At 53.6% G+C, this 15,879-nt stretch overlaps 1 protein-coding gene across 1 annotated transcript in view; it reads left to right on the top strand.

Moving 5' to 3' along the window:
* The window catches only part of Dnah10 (dynein axonemal heavy chain 10), a 130,037-nt gene that overhangs the window by 110,425 nt on the left and 3,733 nt on the right, over window positions 1-15,879 (top strand). The window contains exons 60-75 of the mRNA XM_020161470.2: window positions 14-231; window positions 2,169-2,390; window positions 2,640-2,787; window positions 3,848-4,127; window positions 4,860-5,089; window positions 5,788-6,061; window positions 7,584-7,688; window positions 8,024-8,178; window positions 8,821-8,975; window positions 11,475-11,658; window positions 12,676-12,876; window positions 13,606-13,815; window positions 13,964-14,059; window positions 14,717-14,888; window positions 15,297-15,428; window positions 15,588-15,799. Of these exons, the coding sequence (XP_020017059.2) occupies window positions 14-231; window positions 2,169-2,390; window positions 2,640-2,787; window positions 3,848-4,127; window positions 4,860-5,089; window positions 5,788-6,061; window positions 7,584-7,688; window positions 8,024-8,178; window positions 8,821-8,975; window positions 11,475-11,658; window positions 12,676-12,876; window positions 13,606-13,815; window positions 13,964-14,059; window positions 14,717-14,888; window positions 15,297-15,428; window positions 15,588-15,799 (2,994 nt within the window). The remainder of the gene's footprint in view (window positions 1-13; window positions 232-2,168; window positions 2,391-2,639; window positions 2,788-3,847; window positions 4,128-4,859; window positions 5,090-5,787; window positions 6,062-7,583; window positions 7,689-8,023; window positions 8,179-8,820; window positions 8,976-11,474; window positions 11,659-12,675; window positions 12,877-13,605; window positions 13,816-13,963; window positions 14,060-14,716; window positions 14,889-15,296; window positions 15,429-15,587; window positions 15,800-15,879) is intronic.

Below are 15,879 nucleotides of genomic sequence, written 5' to 3' on the forward strand. Positions count from 1 at the left end.
TGTCTCCACCTAGGTGGCCAGGCTGGAGCGGAATTTCTTCCTAACCAAACGGGAACTAGAAAGGATCCAGAACGAGCTGGCCGCAATCCAGAAGGAACTGGAAGCCTTGGGGGCAAAATACGAGGCAGCCATCCTAGAGAAGCAGAAGCTGCAGGAGGAGGCCGAGTTGATGGAGAGGCGGCTGATCGCGGCAGACAAGCTCATCTCGGGCCTGGGGTCGGAAAACGTCAGGTCAGCCTGAGCTCCAGGCCCCCGTGCCAAGCAGTGTCTCGTGAGGCCCATGTGGCTTGGCAGGGTCCTTCAGCTGCATTTCCCACCATATGGGTTCTTTCTTCACCATTGTCCTTTTATCTGAAAGCCACGTGACGAGTTATGATGACCCAGGCCAAGGTGACTGGTGGCTATTTTGCATACTGTTCTTACTGGGTACCAAGTGTGATTTATTAGGTGGTTGCTAAGTGTTAGAGCAGGCAGTGGGGCTGAGGACAATGGAGAAGCCAGTGGTGTCTAGCAGTTGTCCTAGTGATGCTTGGGACACTCAGGTGGCAAGGGTCCTTGTTCTGTGCTTAGATGGAAATCAAAGGTGGACTGCAGCAGCAAAGGTCAGAGAAGTTTCATTTGCAGAGAAGAGGAAGGAAAGGCCACTTGGAGGACATACAGTGGGACCCAGAAACTAGTGGTTCCCTGAGTCAGGTTGGAAGCTGGGTTTTATAGCTTTTTTATTGGCAGAGGGTGAAGATTTTGGTGTGAACAGGTGTCTCTTGGGAAGGAGAAGGGGCTTGTCCCCGCCTGGCTAATCGCTATCTTTTGGGAATACATGGACCTCCTACAGTCCATGATTCAGTGCGTTTGGGGAATGTTGACTTCTTGGTGACCCTTAGTCTCTAGGTCCTATCTGGAGGAGCCTGTCTCTTGTCACAGTGTGACTGCTCAGGGCCCAGTGGTTTCTTCGGTTCTGGGGATTCTTCAGTGAATGGGTCTTTAATCCTTAGGGGCAAGCTTTTGGCTGTAGCTTATCACTGGAGAGGGCAGTTATTTCTAATCTGGTGCCTGCAAATGTGGCACAGAACATGCTGGAAAGTCAGGCATGGTAGTTCAGGCCTGTAAGCCCAGCACTCAGGAGGCTGAGGCAGGAGGATTGCAAGTTCAAGGCCAGCTTAGGCTATTAGGTAGTGAGACCCTGCCTCAAAAAACCAACCAAGCAACCAAATAACAATGACACTGGAAAGTACTGTCTGCTGGAGGGAAACAAAATCCAGTATTTCTAAAACTTAGAAAACCAGGCATTCACCAGAAGAGGCAACGAAATGTCCACCTTTGTCTATCTTGGGTATAGAATTCTATCATGAGATCTTTGCTCTGCTGGGGTTATTTATCTCTTGGATTAAGTGTTTGTGAACAAAGTGACTACTGCTTGATAAGCAGCTGCCAGACAAAGGAGCCCCGCTAACATGTACGGCGCCCCTGGTGGGGGTGGGGGTGGTGGGGGTTGGCAAGCTCTGGATTTGAAGAGTCTTTCAGAACACTGGGGTTCAGTAGGTTAAGAAATTGAAGAACAAGCTGGTAATCTTTCTATCTTTTTAGAAGGAAGGAATATCTCAATATAAATATAAATATCTATATATCTCCTTTCTGGCTAGCACTGTTAGCAAAATATTGGGTTGGTTCTTCTAGAACACTGCTTTTGTTGCTCTAATGTGCCTTTAGAATCAAGGTCTGTTTTTCACTCTTTACTCAGCTGTCTGCTGTTCTTGGGCTTTATTTCTTTTTTTAAGACACTTATGACCCACGTCTGAACTTACCTCTTTCCTCCCTCATCTGAGCAGATGCCCATTATTTATTTATTTGTGGTCCTGGGATTTGAACTCAGGGCCCTGCACTTGCCAGGAACATGCTCTACCTCTTGAGCCACTCACACCACCCCCGGCTCTATTTATTTATTTTTGAATTGGAGCACAAGGTTTGTACGTATTTACGGGCTACAGTACCACAGTTCAATTTGTATAGGTGACGTGTAATGATCAAATCAGAGTTGTTAGCACGTGTGTCTCCTGAAACTTACCTTTGGGGTCACTATCGTCTAGAACAAGTTACATGTGTCCACAGAATGGTCGCTTCAATCGGGGCGGGAAGTTAGCTGCTCACAGTGGCCTCCCTCTCCTGCACAGGTGGCTGAACGACCTGGATGAGTTGATGAACCGGCGGGTGAAGTTGCTGGGCGACTGCCTGCTCTGTGCAGCCTTCCTGAGCTATGAAGGTGCCTTCACCTGGGAGTTCCGCCACCAGATGATCAATGAAGTCTGGCAGGAGGACATCCTGGAGCGGGACATCCCCCTGAGCCAGCCTTTCCGCCTAGAAAACCTACTCACAGATGATGTGGAGATCAGCAGGTGTGGGCTGCCTGGAGCCAGCAGAGGAGCCTTAGGGTGGAGTCTTCTGTGGGTGTGACCTGGAGGGAGGGCTGCTGGCCTGGGGTGCGTGGCAAGTGAGCAGCAAACCCAGCACCCAGATCTCTTCACAGGACTCCAAGGCAGCCCGGCCGTCCATACATTGCTCTGGAAGGCTGATCCCATCACCTGTCGCCCTTGGTTCACAACCTGGGGAGAATAAACCCAATCTCCCTGTGTCTGTCCCTCCAGGTGGGGCTCCCAGGGACTGCCCCCCGATGAGCTGTCAGTTCAGAATGGCATCCTCACCACCCGCGCCAGCCGCTTCCCGCTCTGCATCGACCCCCAGCAGCAGGCCCTCAACTGGATCAAGAGGAAGGAAGAGAAGAACAACCTGCGGGTATGGCAGCCTGTCCCCAAGACCCCCACCGGCCCCACAGAGCCTCCCCTCCTGTGCCAGCCTAGAGCACCACCCCATGCACAGTGTCGCCCTCAGGATGGGACTCACTCAAGGTGAAGGTCACTGCTTTCCCCATGGCTTTTTGTTCTCTTACCCAGCACAAGGCTCAGTCACAGTTTTTCTGGAGCCAGGGTGGGAGGCGGGGGGGGGGGGGGGGAAGGGGCAGTAACAGCTCGACTGAGACGAGAGGCCATGCTGTTCATCCACTTAAAGGTGGTTTTTGGTATAGTTATGGAGTGGTATGACAGTCACCACAGTCAATTTTAGAACGTTCTTATCATCCCCAAGAAAAGCCGTAACCTTTAGTGGTCACTCCCATCAAGTCCTTCCATCTGTTCCCCCACACCCCCATCTCCGGCAACCATAGCGTATGCACGTCTTGTCTCTATGGATTTCCCGAATGTTTCCCTGAAGGGGACCAAACAGTGTGTGGTCTTTGGGGTCTGGCTTCGTATTTTTAGAGTTTATCCACATTGTAGCAGGTGTCGGTGCTTCATTCTTTTTTATGGATGAATAATAATCCACCGTGTGCATACAGCACATTTTATCTACCCACCCATCCATTGATGAACCTCTGGGCTGTTTCTAATTTTTGTTTTCTTTTTCTTGTTTTGATAATACACAGTTTGAACTCAGGGCCTTGTGTTTACTAAGCAGTTGCTCTACCAGTTGAGCCACACTCCCAGCTCCCCCTTTTGGCTTTTATGAACCCCGCTGCTGTGAATGTCTGTGTGCAGCTTCTATCTGGATGTGTTCTTCGGTGTCTGGCGTACATGCCTAGTACTGGGATTGTTGGGGCCAGATTGCTTTTTGCCAAACTAGTGAACAGACAAATGATTTCCAGTTTTGCCCTCTCCTTACTTTTCTGGTCCTTGCCTCTCTCTCGATTCTTCTTGTCACCTTTCCCCACGTGGCTGACATGTGGCCAGTCCCACCCTGGGGATTTGACAAGGGCTCAGTTAACCGTGCTGACCTCCAGCATCGGGCCCCTCTCTTGCAGGTGGCCTCCTTTAATGACCCCGACTTCCTCAAGCAGCTGGAGATGTCCATAAAGTACGGGACCCCCTTCCTGTTCCACGACGTGGATGAGTACATTGACCCCGTGATTGACAACGTCTTGGAAAAGAACATAAAGGTCGCCCAGGGACGGCAGTTCATCATCCTGGGGGACAAGGAGGTGGACTACGACTCCAATTTCAGGCTGTACCTCAACACCAAGCTGGCCAATCCCAGATACACCCCGTCGGTGTTCGGGAAGGCCATGGTGATCAACTACACTGGTGAGGGGGCAGAGCCGGCACCCACCCCGGGGTTTCCATGGAGACCACGATGGGAGACTGACACATTCACGGGGTGCTACTTCACCCTGGGGGCCCTGGATCACCCCGTCAGCCCCATCTTCCCTGGGCGGCTCTCAGGACTGAGGGGCACCAGAAGGTTTTGGGGGCCTTTGTGGGGCAGTGGGCCACAGGTCTGCAGTCTGGACCACGGGGCTCAGGTGCCATGCGTGGAGGGCGTGAGTCCATGGACTGGGATGGGAAGTCATTCTGTATTTGTGGGAGCCGAATGCTTTTGCTCACATTTTCTGTATTTTATTATTATCTGGCAGTACTGATTTTGAATCAGGGCCTCTACTTGCTAGGCAGGCATTCTACCACTTGCACCACACCCCAGTCCTTTTTGGTTTTTGCTTTAGTTATTTCTAAGGTAGGGCCTCATGGTTGTGCCCGGGCCTCCCTCTGGTCACCATCCCCCTTCCTATTCGTTCCCATAGCTGCTTAGAGGGGTTCCTTAGGCATGGCTCCACTTCTGAGTGTCTTCTCTCTGTGCCTACCCCTCTCCACAGCAGCGTGGTCTCCCTTGGTCACTATAGAGAGTCTGGCTCAAAGTTGGTTCTCATGCTCCCACCCTGCTGGCCAGTCTGTCCTGAGTTTGCCCCAGGGGTGGCTGTGATAGGGGCCCAGCGAGCAGTTGACTGGGCACAAGCAGTGAGTATCACTGTTTCCCCACAGTCACCCTGAAGGGCCTGGAGGACCAGCTGCTGAGTGTGCTGGTGGCCTTTGAGAGGCGCGAGCTGGAGGAGCAGCGGGAACACCTCATCCAGGAGACGAGCGAGAACAAGAACCTGCTGAAGGACCTGGAGGACTCCCTGCTCCGTGAGCTGGCCACCTCCACAGGAAACATGCTAGACAACGTGGAGCTGGTGCAGACCCTAGAGGAGACCAAGTCCAAAGCCATGGAGGTACAGGCTGCAGGACAGCAGAGGGGCTCAGCAGCAAGGGGAGGGGGGCCCTACCTGGGCGCTCACCAGACTCTGATTGCGACTGATATAAAACCCAACCCTATCCAGTTTAAGCCAAAAAGGAGTTGCCAGCTTGGAAAGCAGAGAAGTCCAGGGATGGCGTCAGGCAGGGTGGGATCCAGGACTCTAACCCATGTGGACTTTGGGTTTCTCTGCATTTCTGGGCTAGGCCTTCATTCTCTGCCAGCTTTGGCGTCAGGACAGGTCTGGCCTTGGTCCCCTCAAGTTCGAGTTCAAGGGGATGAGTGAGAATCTTTTCCTGTTCTGATCATGAGTATTCTGAGAGTCACTTAAGTCACACGCCCCCAGACTAGTCCCAGGGGCCTGGCTGATCCTGGGTCACGTGCTCCTCCTGGAGTCAGGGTGGAGCCCAAATACGGATGAGAGAGGGAGGGGTGAGTCCCCAAGTGCAAGCACTGACTGTTACTAGAACGGGGATTTAAGCCACAAATAGCCACCATACTTCACAAGGGGGTCGGCACCCTTGGTCCCCTGCAGTCCCTGGTTGCTGTTGACCCCGAAGGAGCAGTGTTCTGTCTCTTTGTTGTGTTGCTCTGTCGTACCCTCGGCTCACCCCAGGTCTTCCTGGCTGTGTCATCGGCCCTCCTGCTTCCAGTGTAACTGGCACCTCTCCTCAGGTAACAGAGAAGCTCAAGCTGGCGGAGAAGACCGCCCTGGACATCGACAGACTGCGGGACGGGTACCGGCCGGCTGCCAGGAGGGGCGCCATCCTGTTCTTCGTCCTGTCCGAGATGGCCCTGGTCAACTCCATGTACCAGTACTCCCTGTCTGCCTTCCTGGACGTCTTCGTGCTGTCGCTGAAGAAGTCACTGCCTGATTCCGTCCTCATGAAACGCCTTCGGAACATCATGGATACGCTGACTTTCAACGTCTATAACTACGGGTGCACAGGTGAGCGGCCTCTTCCCCCAGCAGGGGATGCGCGGTGTCCCGGGGCCCAGCGAGGAGGCTATCAGAAGACTTGACCTTGAACAGGGACGCCTACCAAGTGGCATTCTGTTTTGGGTGGCACTGGGGTTTGAACTCAGGACTTTGCGTTTGCTAGGCGGGTGCTCCACCACTTGAGCCCTGCCTCCAGCCCTCCAAGTGGCATTCTTAAGTGTGGCTCCAGTTTACAGGAGCAGTGTTTAAAGCACTGATGTCTGAAGTTGCAGCTCCAGGGAAGCATAATTCAAGTGCCGAAAACTCACCCTTGGCAATGGACAATGGCGCGGCTTGTAGGGTGCTCAGCGTCACGCCGTCCTCGGCACCACCTCACCCTAGGACGTCTCTGTCAGCACAGGGATCAAACCCCGTACCTGGCAACAACCGCTTCCTCCCCGTGACCCTGGTAGCTGCTGAGCTATTTTCTGACTCAGAATTTACCTTCTGGGGATGTTTCATATCATCTGAGACTTTTCATGACTAGTTTTGTTTTTACGTGGCAAGTTCAAGGGCTTTCACATTGTAGCATTATCAGAATTCACCCGTGTGGGGAATGACTATCCCCATATGTGCACAGAAACTCTTTGTTCACACATTGCAGACATACCTGAGAGACAGTAGTGCCAGGATCCCCACCCGCCTCGCGCAGCAGGGGTCAGCCGTGGGGTCGCTAACTCACCCCCCTGCCGCGCCCTTCCCAGACGACCTTGATTTCCCATCTGTGAATATTTCAGCTTGCAGTTCTTAAACAGGTCAGCATGCTTCTTCCATAATAGGCCAGGCAGTCAGCACTTTCAGCTTCTTTTGGTGGTACGGGGTTTTGAACTCAGGGCCTCACACCTGCTTAAGCAGGTGCTCTACCACTTCAGCCATGCCCCCAGCCCTTTTTTGCTTTAGTTATTTTTCAGGTAGGGTCTCAAGGTATTTGTCCTGGGTTGGCCTGGACCACAACCCTTCTATGTCTGCCTCCTGTACAGCTGGGATGACAGACGTGTGCCACCACACCCAGCTTTTATTGATTGAGATGGGGTCTTGCAAACTTTTTTCCCAGATGGCCTCAAACCGTGATTCTCTGAACTTTTCTTCTTGAGTAGTATGGATTATAGCCATGATCCACTGTGCCTGGCCAGCGCTTTAGGTTTTGAAGGCTGCATGGTCTCTGTCACAGCTGCTCCATTCTGCATCTGTAGCAAACCCCAGCACTTTGTGAGAGGGTGGCTGTTTCCCACTTGCACAGTACCAGCCTCCTGTGGATGTGACCGTGCAGGTGCACACAGGTGGCCACCTCTGCAGACTGTGCTTGGGCAGGACCTGCAAGCCGAGCTCTTGGCTCTTTTGCCCTTGACTGGCACGCACAGTAGAAGAGTGCGATGCGCAGTACGTGATTTGGGAGTTTCATTTCATCTGCTTCGTGTGAACATGCTGTACACTAGAAGCTTGGTGTTAAATGAACATTTTTCCCTTGGCACTATTGTGATGCTGTCCGCAGGGCTGTTCGAGAGACACAAGCTACTCTTCTCTTTCAATATGACCATCAAGATAGAACAGGCGGAGGGGAAAGTCCCCCAGGATGAATTAGATTTCTTTTTAAAAGGTAACAGATTTGCCTTCCTTCGTTTTCCCAGCTCCCTTGACCCGGCTGGTTTGTGTGTGTCATTGTAACAACACTGCCAACCAAAACCTTAATTAAGACTTGGCCTCCAGCAGCATGGCCTCACTAACACCTCCGCCATCATTCCAGCCTCTCAAATGCTTTGGCTTTGACCTAGGGCAGTCCGCCTTTGCAAGGGATCTGCCTGGTTGGGGTCACTGCGGTGACAAGGGCAAGTCCGCCTCAGGAAGCGGACTTGGGAGGGACATCAAAGGCTTGAGCTGCGAGGCTGGCGCTGGCTGCACACACCTGGGTCTCCTCCTCTTCCCTGTGATCAGGAAACATCTCCCTGGAGAAGAGCAAGCGGAAGAAGCCCTGCGCATGGCTGTCCGACCAGGGATGGGAAGACACCATCCTTCTGTCAGAAATGTTTTCGGACAGCTTCGGGACGCTTCCTGATGATGTTGAAGACCATCCCACTGTCTGGCAGGAGGTGAGCTTGGGTCTTCTCTCCTCTTCTCCTTCCTGACATGCCAGAGATCTCCAGAGAGACACCGAGGCCTGTCCCTTGTAAGTGAGAAGATGTGCCTTGCAGAAACTCGCTCACAGTGCAATCAGTGCTTCTAACTCCTGGATTGAATTCTCCTTGTCCAAGTCAGCTGGCTGTATGACACAAATTATCCATCTATCCATTCACCCATTTGTCCACCCATCCGTCCATCTGACCATCCACCCATCCGTCTATCCATTTATCTATCCATCATCTATCAATCACCCATCCATCTTCCCACTCATCATCCATCCAACCACCCACTTTCCATCCACGCATCCATCTATCCATCTGTCTACCTGTCCGTCTGTCCATCCATTCCTCCGCCCATCCATCCAGCCATCCAAGAAATACTTAACAAACATCTACCAGGCACCCTGTCCCTGCATGGGCACTAGGACTCCACAGTGAGTAAGAGTCGGTTGCTTTAGTTTTGTTGTGGATGGTGGCAGCTCAAAGTCAGAAGTGGCCTTAAGTTCTCTAACTTCCTGTCCCTTGACATTGGTTTTTGGCACTTTACATGACAGCGGTGGCCTGTCTCATTCCTGAGCCAATGCCACAGTGGATGCCCTTTGCTTTTCGCAGTGGTATGACCTGGATTCGCTGGAGCAGTTCCCGTTCCCCTTGGGGTACGATAAGGACATCACCCCTTTCCAAAAGTTGCTTATTCTGCGCTGTTTCCGTGTGGACCGGGTCTATCGGGCGGTGACCGACTATGTAACCATAACCATGGGAGAGAAGTGAGTGTGTACTTTGTTTCTGTGGGGTAAAAATCTACATTATCCCCACCTGTGGTCACAGGAAGCAGTGGCCGGCCACCTTCCAAAGGGACAGTTGTAGCCTGTCTGTCAGGCGGATTTGACAGCCGCCCTGGAACAGCCTCCTACTCACCACAAGTACAACAGAGGCCACACAGGTTATCCGAGTTTTGTAGAAGCCACTTTAGGATGGAAATTTTTTGTGTGTGTATGTGGAACTGGGGTTTGAACTCAAGGCTTCACACTTGCAAAGCAGGTGCTCGACTGTTTGAGCCACACCTCCAGTCCATTTTGCTCTTGTCATTTTGGACATGGTGGGGGTCTCACGAACTGTTTGCCCAGACTGGCCCTTGAATTGCAATCCTCCCAATCTCAGCCTCCACAAGTAGCTAGGATTACAGGCATGAGTCACCAGCCCCTGACTGGAAACAGCGAAATTTTAATTTAAAATTTTACTTTATTTGTTTTTTATTAGGATATACTCACTATACAGAGGGGGCCTTATTGTGACAATTCTGATTAGACTTATACATTAGTTATGTCACCCCCGTTGTCTCTCTCCCTTGGCCCCCTCCCACCCCCTTAAAGCAGTTGCAAGAGGTTTCTTTGTTCTATTCCATGTAGGTATATGAAGTCCACCCACCATATCCCCTCACCTTCATCTCCTTCCTTCACCCTCCCCCTCCACAAGTCCCCCCCATACATGCACTGTACCCGTTTTACAGTCCTGTCTTTCGTTATTAATATTTAAGTCGATGTTCAAAGGGGTTTCTCAATGAATGCCCACTATGGATAGTCTTTGCTTTGGTTTGTTTAACCCCTTCCTTTACCCCTTTACCTCCCACCCCCCATTTTTCAACAGCTTTCAATACACATCCTATACCCTCTACCTTCATGTCTTGTTTTACGATATTACTGATGCTCTATCGTTCTTTTCCTTTCCTTCTTTCCCCAAGTTCCATAGAGAAGTTCCCCTGTTACACACATGTTCTCCATATGGGTTTGTGTATAATCATGCTTGTTTTGGGGTATGTGTTTATCTTTGGATCTATCTTCCACGTATGAGAGAAAACATGGCGGCCTTTGCCTTCCCGAGCCTGGCTCACTTCACTCCAGTTGCATCCATTTACCTTCAAACCCCATGTCACTACTCTTCATGGCTGAGTAATACTCCACTGAGTATATGCACCACATTTTCTTCACCCATTCGTCAGTCGTGGGGCACCTGGGCTGTTTCCAGAGCTCGGCTATCGTGAACAGTGCTGTGATGAGCATCAGTGTATTCTGACTTCCGTTCCTTAGGGTAGATGCCGAGGTGATTTAAAATTTTAACGTAGCCTTAACTTCATAGGATATTTATATAACTGACAATCTTAGAATTTTGTCATTTCATATATTCAAGATAAACAGCATTAAGATACTTTACAGGCTTTTCTTGGTGTTCAGTCTTCAAAGTCCTGTGTGATTCCTACTGCACAGCCCAGCCACGGCCCGAGGGCTCGGTGATCACCACATGGGGTAGTGAAGCCAGGCAGATACTCGTGGTTGTGACTCAGATGTGCCTCGGTGGCTGGTGACATCGATAAAGAGGAAAGAGGTGGGGGAGGGGTGGCTGTGGCAACTGGAGAGTCAAGTCCTGGTCGTCTGGGGCAGCTGGCCTGTGCTCCTGGTGACTGATAGCAGGTATCAGTGGAGTAGCTTGATGCTGTGACTCTTTGAAAGGGACCAGAAATTCAGATTTTTACCTGAAATCTCTCAATATTTATGTTTTGGCAACTGTTGTCTGTTTTGTGTTCCTATGACAAAGTACCTGCGTCTGGGTAATACTAAAGAAAGGAGGTTATTTGGCTCATGACACCCGTGGCATGGCACTGGTGTCTGGCCAGGGTCCCCTAGCTCCATCAGAACATGGCACAAAAACAGAAAGGAAAATAGCCACGTGTAGAAGGTCCCGGTCCGTGGGGAGTCTCACTTTATAACAACCCATTCACGTGAGAAGTAGCCTGGTCCCTTCCAAGGGTGGTGCCTCCGTGACCTACCATCTTCCAGTAGCCACACCACTTAAAGATCTGACACCATGGCGCCCAAGCTTCTGGCACCGGAACCTTTGGGGGACAAAGTATATTCAAACTATCAGCAGCAACTAAAAAAAGAAAAAAAAGCAAAATAAAAAAATCCCTCCTTGAGGTGTGGACCGTTCAGGACAGGCCAGGGGCTGTGAGTGTGTGGTCTCTGGGTTCTGCCTGGGGACCTGTCCACCTGGAAGGCAAGTCAAGGCTCCCAGCTCTATAGCAGTCTGGGGGACCCAGGATGCAGTTGTGGAAGGGGGCCAGAGAGGCCCCTGTCACTCAGGAGGTGACCACCGGTGTAGAGTGCTACTGAGAGCGGTAGTCAGAAGGTTCTGGATGGAGGGGGTGGCGCTGACCAGATGGGTGGTCTCTGGTCCCCAGGGACATCCTGTCACCTTCTTCCCTTCACCAGGTATGTGCAGCCCCCCATGATCAGCTTTGAAGCCATTTTTGAGCAGAGCACCCCCAACTCCCCCATCGTGTTTATCCTGAGCCCCGGCTCCGACCCCGCCAGCAACCTTATGAAGCTGGCCGAGCGAAGTGGTTTTGGAGGAAACCACCTCAAGTTCCTCGCCATGGGTCAAGGTCAAGAGAAGGTGATTGGCTGTTGGAAGGGCAAAGCACTGTGTTTAGGTGACAGCCACCTGGGGTTGATGCTAAGGGTGCCATTCCCCAGCCAGGCAGAGTGCGTTTCCTACCCATGACTAAGTAGCCAGTATTCAGAAGGTGACCGTGGCCGTGTGGTAGCTATGCTCTTCCAAGCTCAAGTGGCCACTGGGCTCTGCTGTTTTCAAGCCCTCTCACAGCGTCTGTAAGGACCCTGAGTGGCCCAGGACGGGATGGAGAGGGACCAAGCGCAGGGTCTCACAGGGCCGACCTGTGATCCTCGGGCCCCGAAGCTGTCTTGACTACAGCTGCCCCTGCTCCGTGTCACACTCTGTTAGCTCTTGCTGTGTGACCAGAGCCGTGGGGAGAAGCCCAAGGAAGAGCCCCATGCGTGGATGTGGTCACCACACAAGTGGGCTTTGGGGTCAGAGGACTGCCATCCTGGTTTTGCTGCGTGGAGTCTGTGTGGCTGGGGATAAACACTGCTGCCGGAGCCCACGGTGAGACCAGGACGGTGAGCCAGCTGGGCAGAGCCCTCTCCAAGCACAAAACCAGTAGATGTGATTCTAGTGTCCCATCCTGGGAGTCTTAAGTCATCTCAAAACCCAGGTGGAGGGTGAAGCTTGCTTTCCCTCGGCATTGCACTTGGGAAGGGACGCTGTGTCGCTCTCCATGCGTAGGCCGATTGCTGCCTCCTGGAGGGACTCATGGGGCTCTCGAGGCCCTGGTCAGGAGACGGCAGGGTGCAGGGCCGACAGCGCGGGAGAGACTGCAGCTCTCAGGACAGGGAGGCCGAGGACGGCACAGCTCACTCGCTCTCAGGCAGTGACCGGCCCAGCGGACACCAGAATCGGGATGGTGTCTCCAACATTTCTTCCCCCGTAGCTCCTGGGCTCCTGGTCGTGTTGGCTTCTCCCACAAGCCCCAGGGCCGTGCCTTGTCTGTGGGCAGGGCACGGGGTTGGGGTCGCTTTGGGACATCAACACTGTCCCTCTCCCTGGGTGCAGGTGGCCCTGCAGCTGCTGGAGACGGCGGTGGCCCGTGGGCAGTGGCTGATGCTTCAGAACTGCCACCTCCTGGTCAAGTGGCTGAAGGACCTGGAGAAGTCTCTGGAGAAAATTACCAAGCCCCACCCCAGCTTCCGCCTGTGGCTCACCACGGACCCCAGCAAGGGCTTCCCCATCGGAATCCTGCAGAAATCCTTAAAGGTCTGAGTCAGGACAGCCACCACCATCCCCACAGCCCTGAGCCCCAGACCCCAGCTGCGGCCAGGGGTGGGGGCAAAAGTAAACCCTGGGGTGTGCGCGGGGTGCCTCGTGTACACCCTCCCCACCCGTCTCTCCTGCTCTTCAGAGGGAGCGTGCAACTCCAGGTTCCCTGCCCCGCTTCCACACGGGTCCTTACATGGCTGCCTCCCGCTGCACTGCCTTCCCTTTGTCTGGGGAGACAGATCCACCCGGCCCGCAGGACTCCCGCGTGGCATGTGCGGGAGGCCAGTGGTCCGTGGCCTCGAGTTTGTCTCCAGGGAATTCTTTAAGGAAGATTTGGTCATCCCCCACTCTGGGCAGGTGGAGGGGAGACTCTGCTTTCATTCGACAGCTAAGTATCGGGGCTTTGGAGGGACTTTCAAGGACCTTCTTGGGGCCACTTGGCAAGCCATGGCCCCAGACGTCAGTGGAGCAGGAAGAACAAACTCAAACCCTCTACCACTTGAGCCGTGCCCCCAGCCCTTTTTTGCTTCTAGTTGTTTTTCAGACAGGGTCTCTCACTTTTACCTCGGTTGGCCTCAGATTGTGATCCTCCTCTCTCTGCCTCCCATGCAGCTGGGATTACAGATGTGCACCACCACGCCCGGCAAGAAGGCTACATTTGTGAGCCTCCTGCCATGCTTGTGGGTCTGCGGCTCCCTGTCAGGACCGCGTCCTTCTCCTCTGTAGGTTGTCACAGAGCCACCCAACGGGCTCAAGCTAAACATGAGGGCTACGTACTTCAAGATCTCCCACGAGATGCTGGAGCAGTGCCCGCACACGGCCTTCAAGCCCCTGGTGTACGTGCTGGCCTTCTTCCATGCAGTGGTGCAGGAGAGGAGGAAGTTCGGGAAGATTGGCTGGAACGTGCCCTACGACTTCAACGAGTCTGACTTCCAGGTGAGCGCCGGTGGCCGTGCCTCTCCCGAGAGGAAACTGCACCCGCAGCGGGCTGGCTTCTGCAAGTTCAAGTTCACCAACAGCAGGGTCGTCCCCGGGGTTCAGAAAGTCTGGCTGTGAGCGACTGTCACCTGTTCTCTTCCTTAAGGTGTGCGTGGAGATTCTGAACACCTACTTAACGAAGGCCTTCCAGCAGCGTGACCCTCGGATCCCGTGGGGTAGCCTCAAGTACCTGATTGGAGAGGTAGCAGGCTCGGGGGCCTTCTGTAGCCATGTCCTCCGAGCTCTGGGGAAAACCCTCCTTGCTCTGGCTCAGGTCCCTGCGAAACCCTGCTGGGATGAGCTCCATTCCCAGGGAGCATCTCTGGGCTGGATTCATGACCTTGGAGCTCCTGCCCATCCTCGAGGTCTGGGCAGCCGGTCTCCCCATGCCTTGGGCTTGTCCTTGGAACTTCCCCCTGTTCCTCAGGCCTGGGGGACCACGGCCCTACACTCAGCTCTTGGGAACACTCCCCTGTGCTCTCACTCCGTCCAGACAGTGACTTCCTAAGACTGCTGGCTTCCTTGGTTTTAGGGATTTTGCTTGTTGTATGCTTGGGGGATTTTGCCCATGTCATCCTGGCTCCCAACACTTTCTGAGGGCTATTTTCTGCCTTTGGGCCCTTTCCTTTGGAAGTCAGTAAAGACACTGTATGATTTTGTAGACAAGCTGTCACATGTGCATTAACCCAAAAGTCTGACCGAGTGGGCGTGTTGGAGCCGTGCAGTGGCCGGGCCGGTGGGAGTCTCCCCAGTGGCCAAGTTGGTCTGGATCCTGGTGAAGCTGTGGGGTCTGGGAGCCCCCAGTGTGCATGGTGGGCTCTGGGTTCCCAGCCCACCTGCCCCTCATCCCCCGATTCAGGTCATGTATGGAGGACGTGCCATCGACAGTTTTGACCGGCGCATCCTGACCACCTACATGGATGAGTACCTGGGAGACTTCATTTTTGACACGTTCCAGCCTTTCCACTTCTTCCAGAACAAGGATGTGGACTACAAAATCCCTGCGGGTGACGCAAAGGAAAAATTTGTCGGTGAGATGTCTCAGACGTAAGAAAGAATTTCAAAGCTTTTTGTAAGGGATCTCACCTGGTTTGTGTGCTGTGGTTGTCTGGGGACCTCTTGGGGACGCTCCTTTGGCTGGCCAGGTGAGGGGCCCAGTGGGCTCTGCCAGCCTCAGCGCTTCTGGTTAACTCAGGTGTTCCAGCCTAGAATGAGGGTCAGTATATCAGATGCCACCTGGAAGGGCAATGGCCCCAGGGGAGCTCACTGAGCCATTTTCATAGAAGATAAACCCACAGTTAGCTTGGGTGTGGCAGGATAGGACTTTTGTTTAAAAATGTCACCCAGTCTGCAGTGGAAATTGGTCTTTGCCTTTTGGGGGTTCCTCGGGGGAGGAGGGCAGCTGGGCAGTGCGGCCTCTCTGTTTTCTGGGGCTCTAGAAGCCATCGAGGCCCTTCCGCTCGCCAACACGCCGGAGGTGTTCGGCCTTCACTCCAACGCCGAGATTGGTTACTACACACAGGCGGCCCGAGACATGTGGTCCCACCTGCTGGAGCTGCAGCCACAGACAGGTAAGTGTCCTCAGGGGTCGCCACCCCGGTCAGGGCCCCAGGGGGTCGCTCAGGCGCTGCTGGTCGGCACTGGTGACTTTCCCACATCACCGATGCCTTCCCGAGAACTGCGGCACAGAGGCCTGTTCTCCAGCCCGACACCATGCTTTCTCATTTCAGGCGAGTCCAGCAGTGGCGTCAGCCGTGACGATTACATCGGCCAGGTGGCCAAGGACATAGAAAACAAGATGCCCAAGGTCTTCGACCTGGACCAGGTCCGGAAGCACCTGGGCCACAGCATCTCTCCCACCTCGGTGGTGCTCCTGCAGGAGCTGGGGCGCTTCAACAAGCTGGTGGTGCGCATGAGCAAGTCCTTGGCCGAGCTGCAGAGGGTGAGCGCGGCCGTGCACCACCTGCGGGGTGCGGCTGGAGGGGGAGCCCCGGGGGTCTGCGGCCGAGCCTGCTTGCCTGA

The sequence above is a fragment of the Castor canadensis genome, chromosome 18, assembly GCF_047511655.1.
Source record: "Castor canadensis chromosome 18, mCasCan1.hap1v2, whole genome shotgun sequence".
Classification (NCBI taxonomy): Eukaryota; Metazoa; Chordata; class Mammalia; order Rodentia; family Castoridae; genus Castor; species Castor canadensis.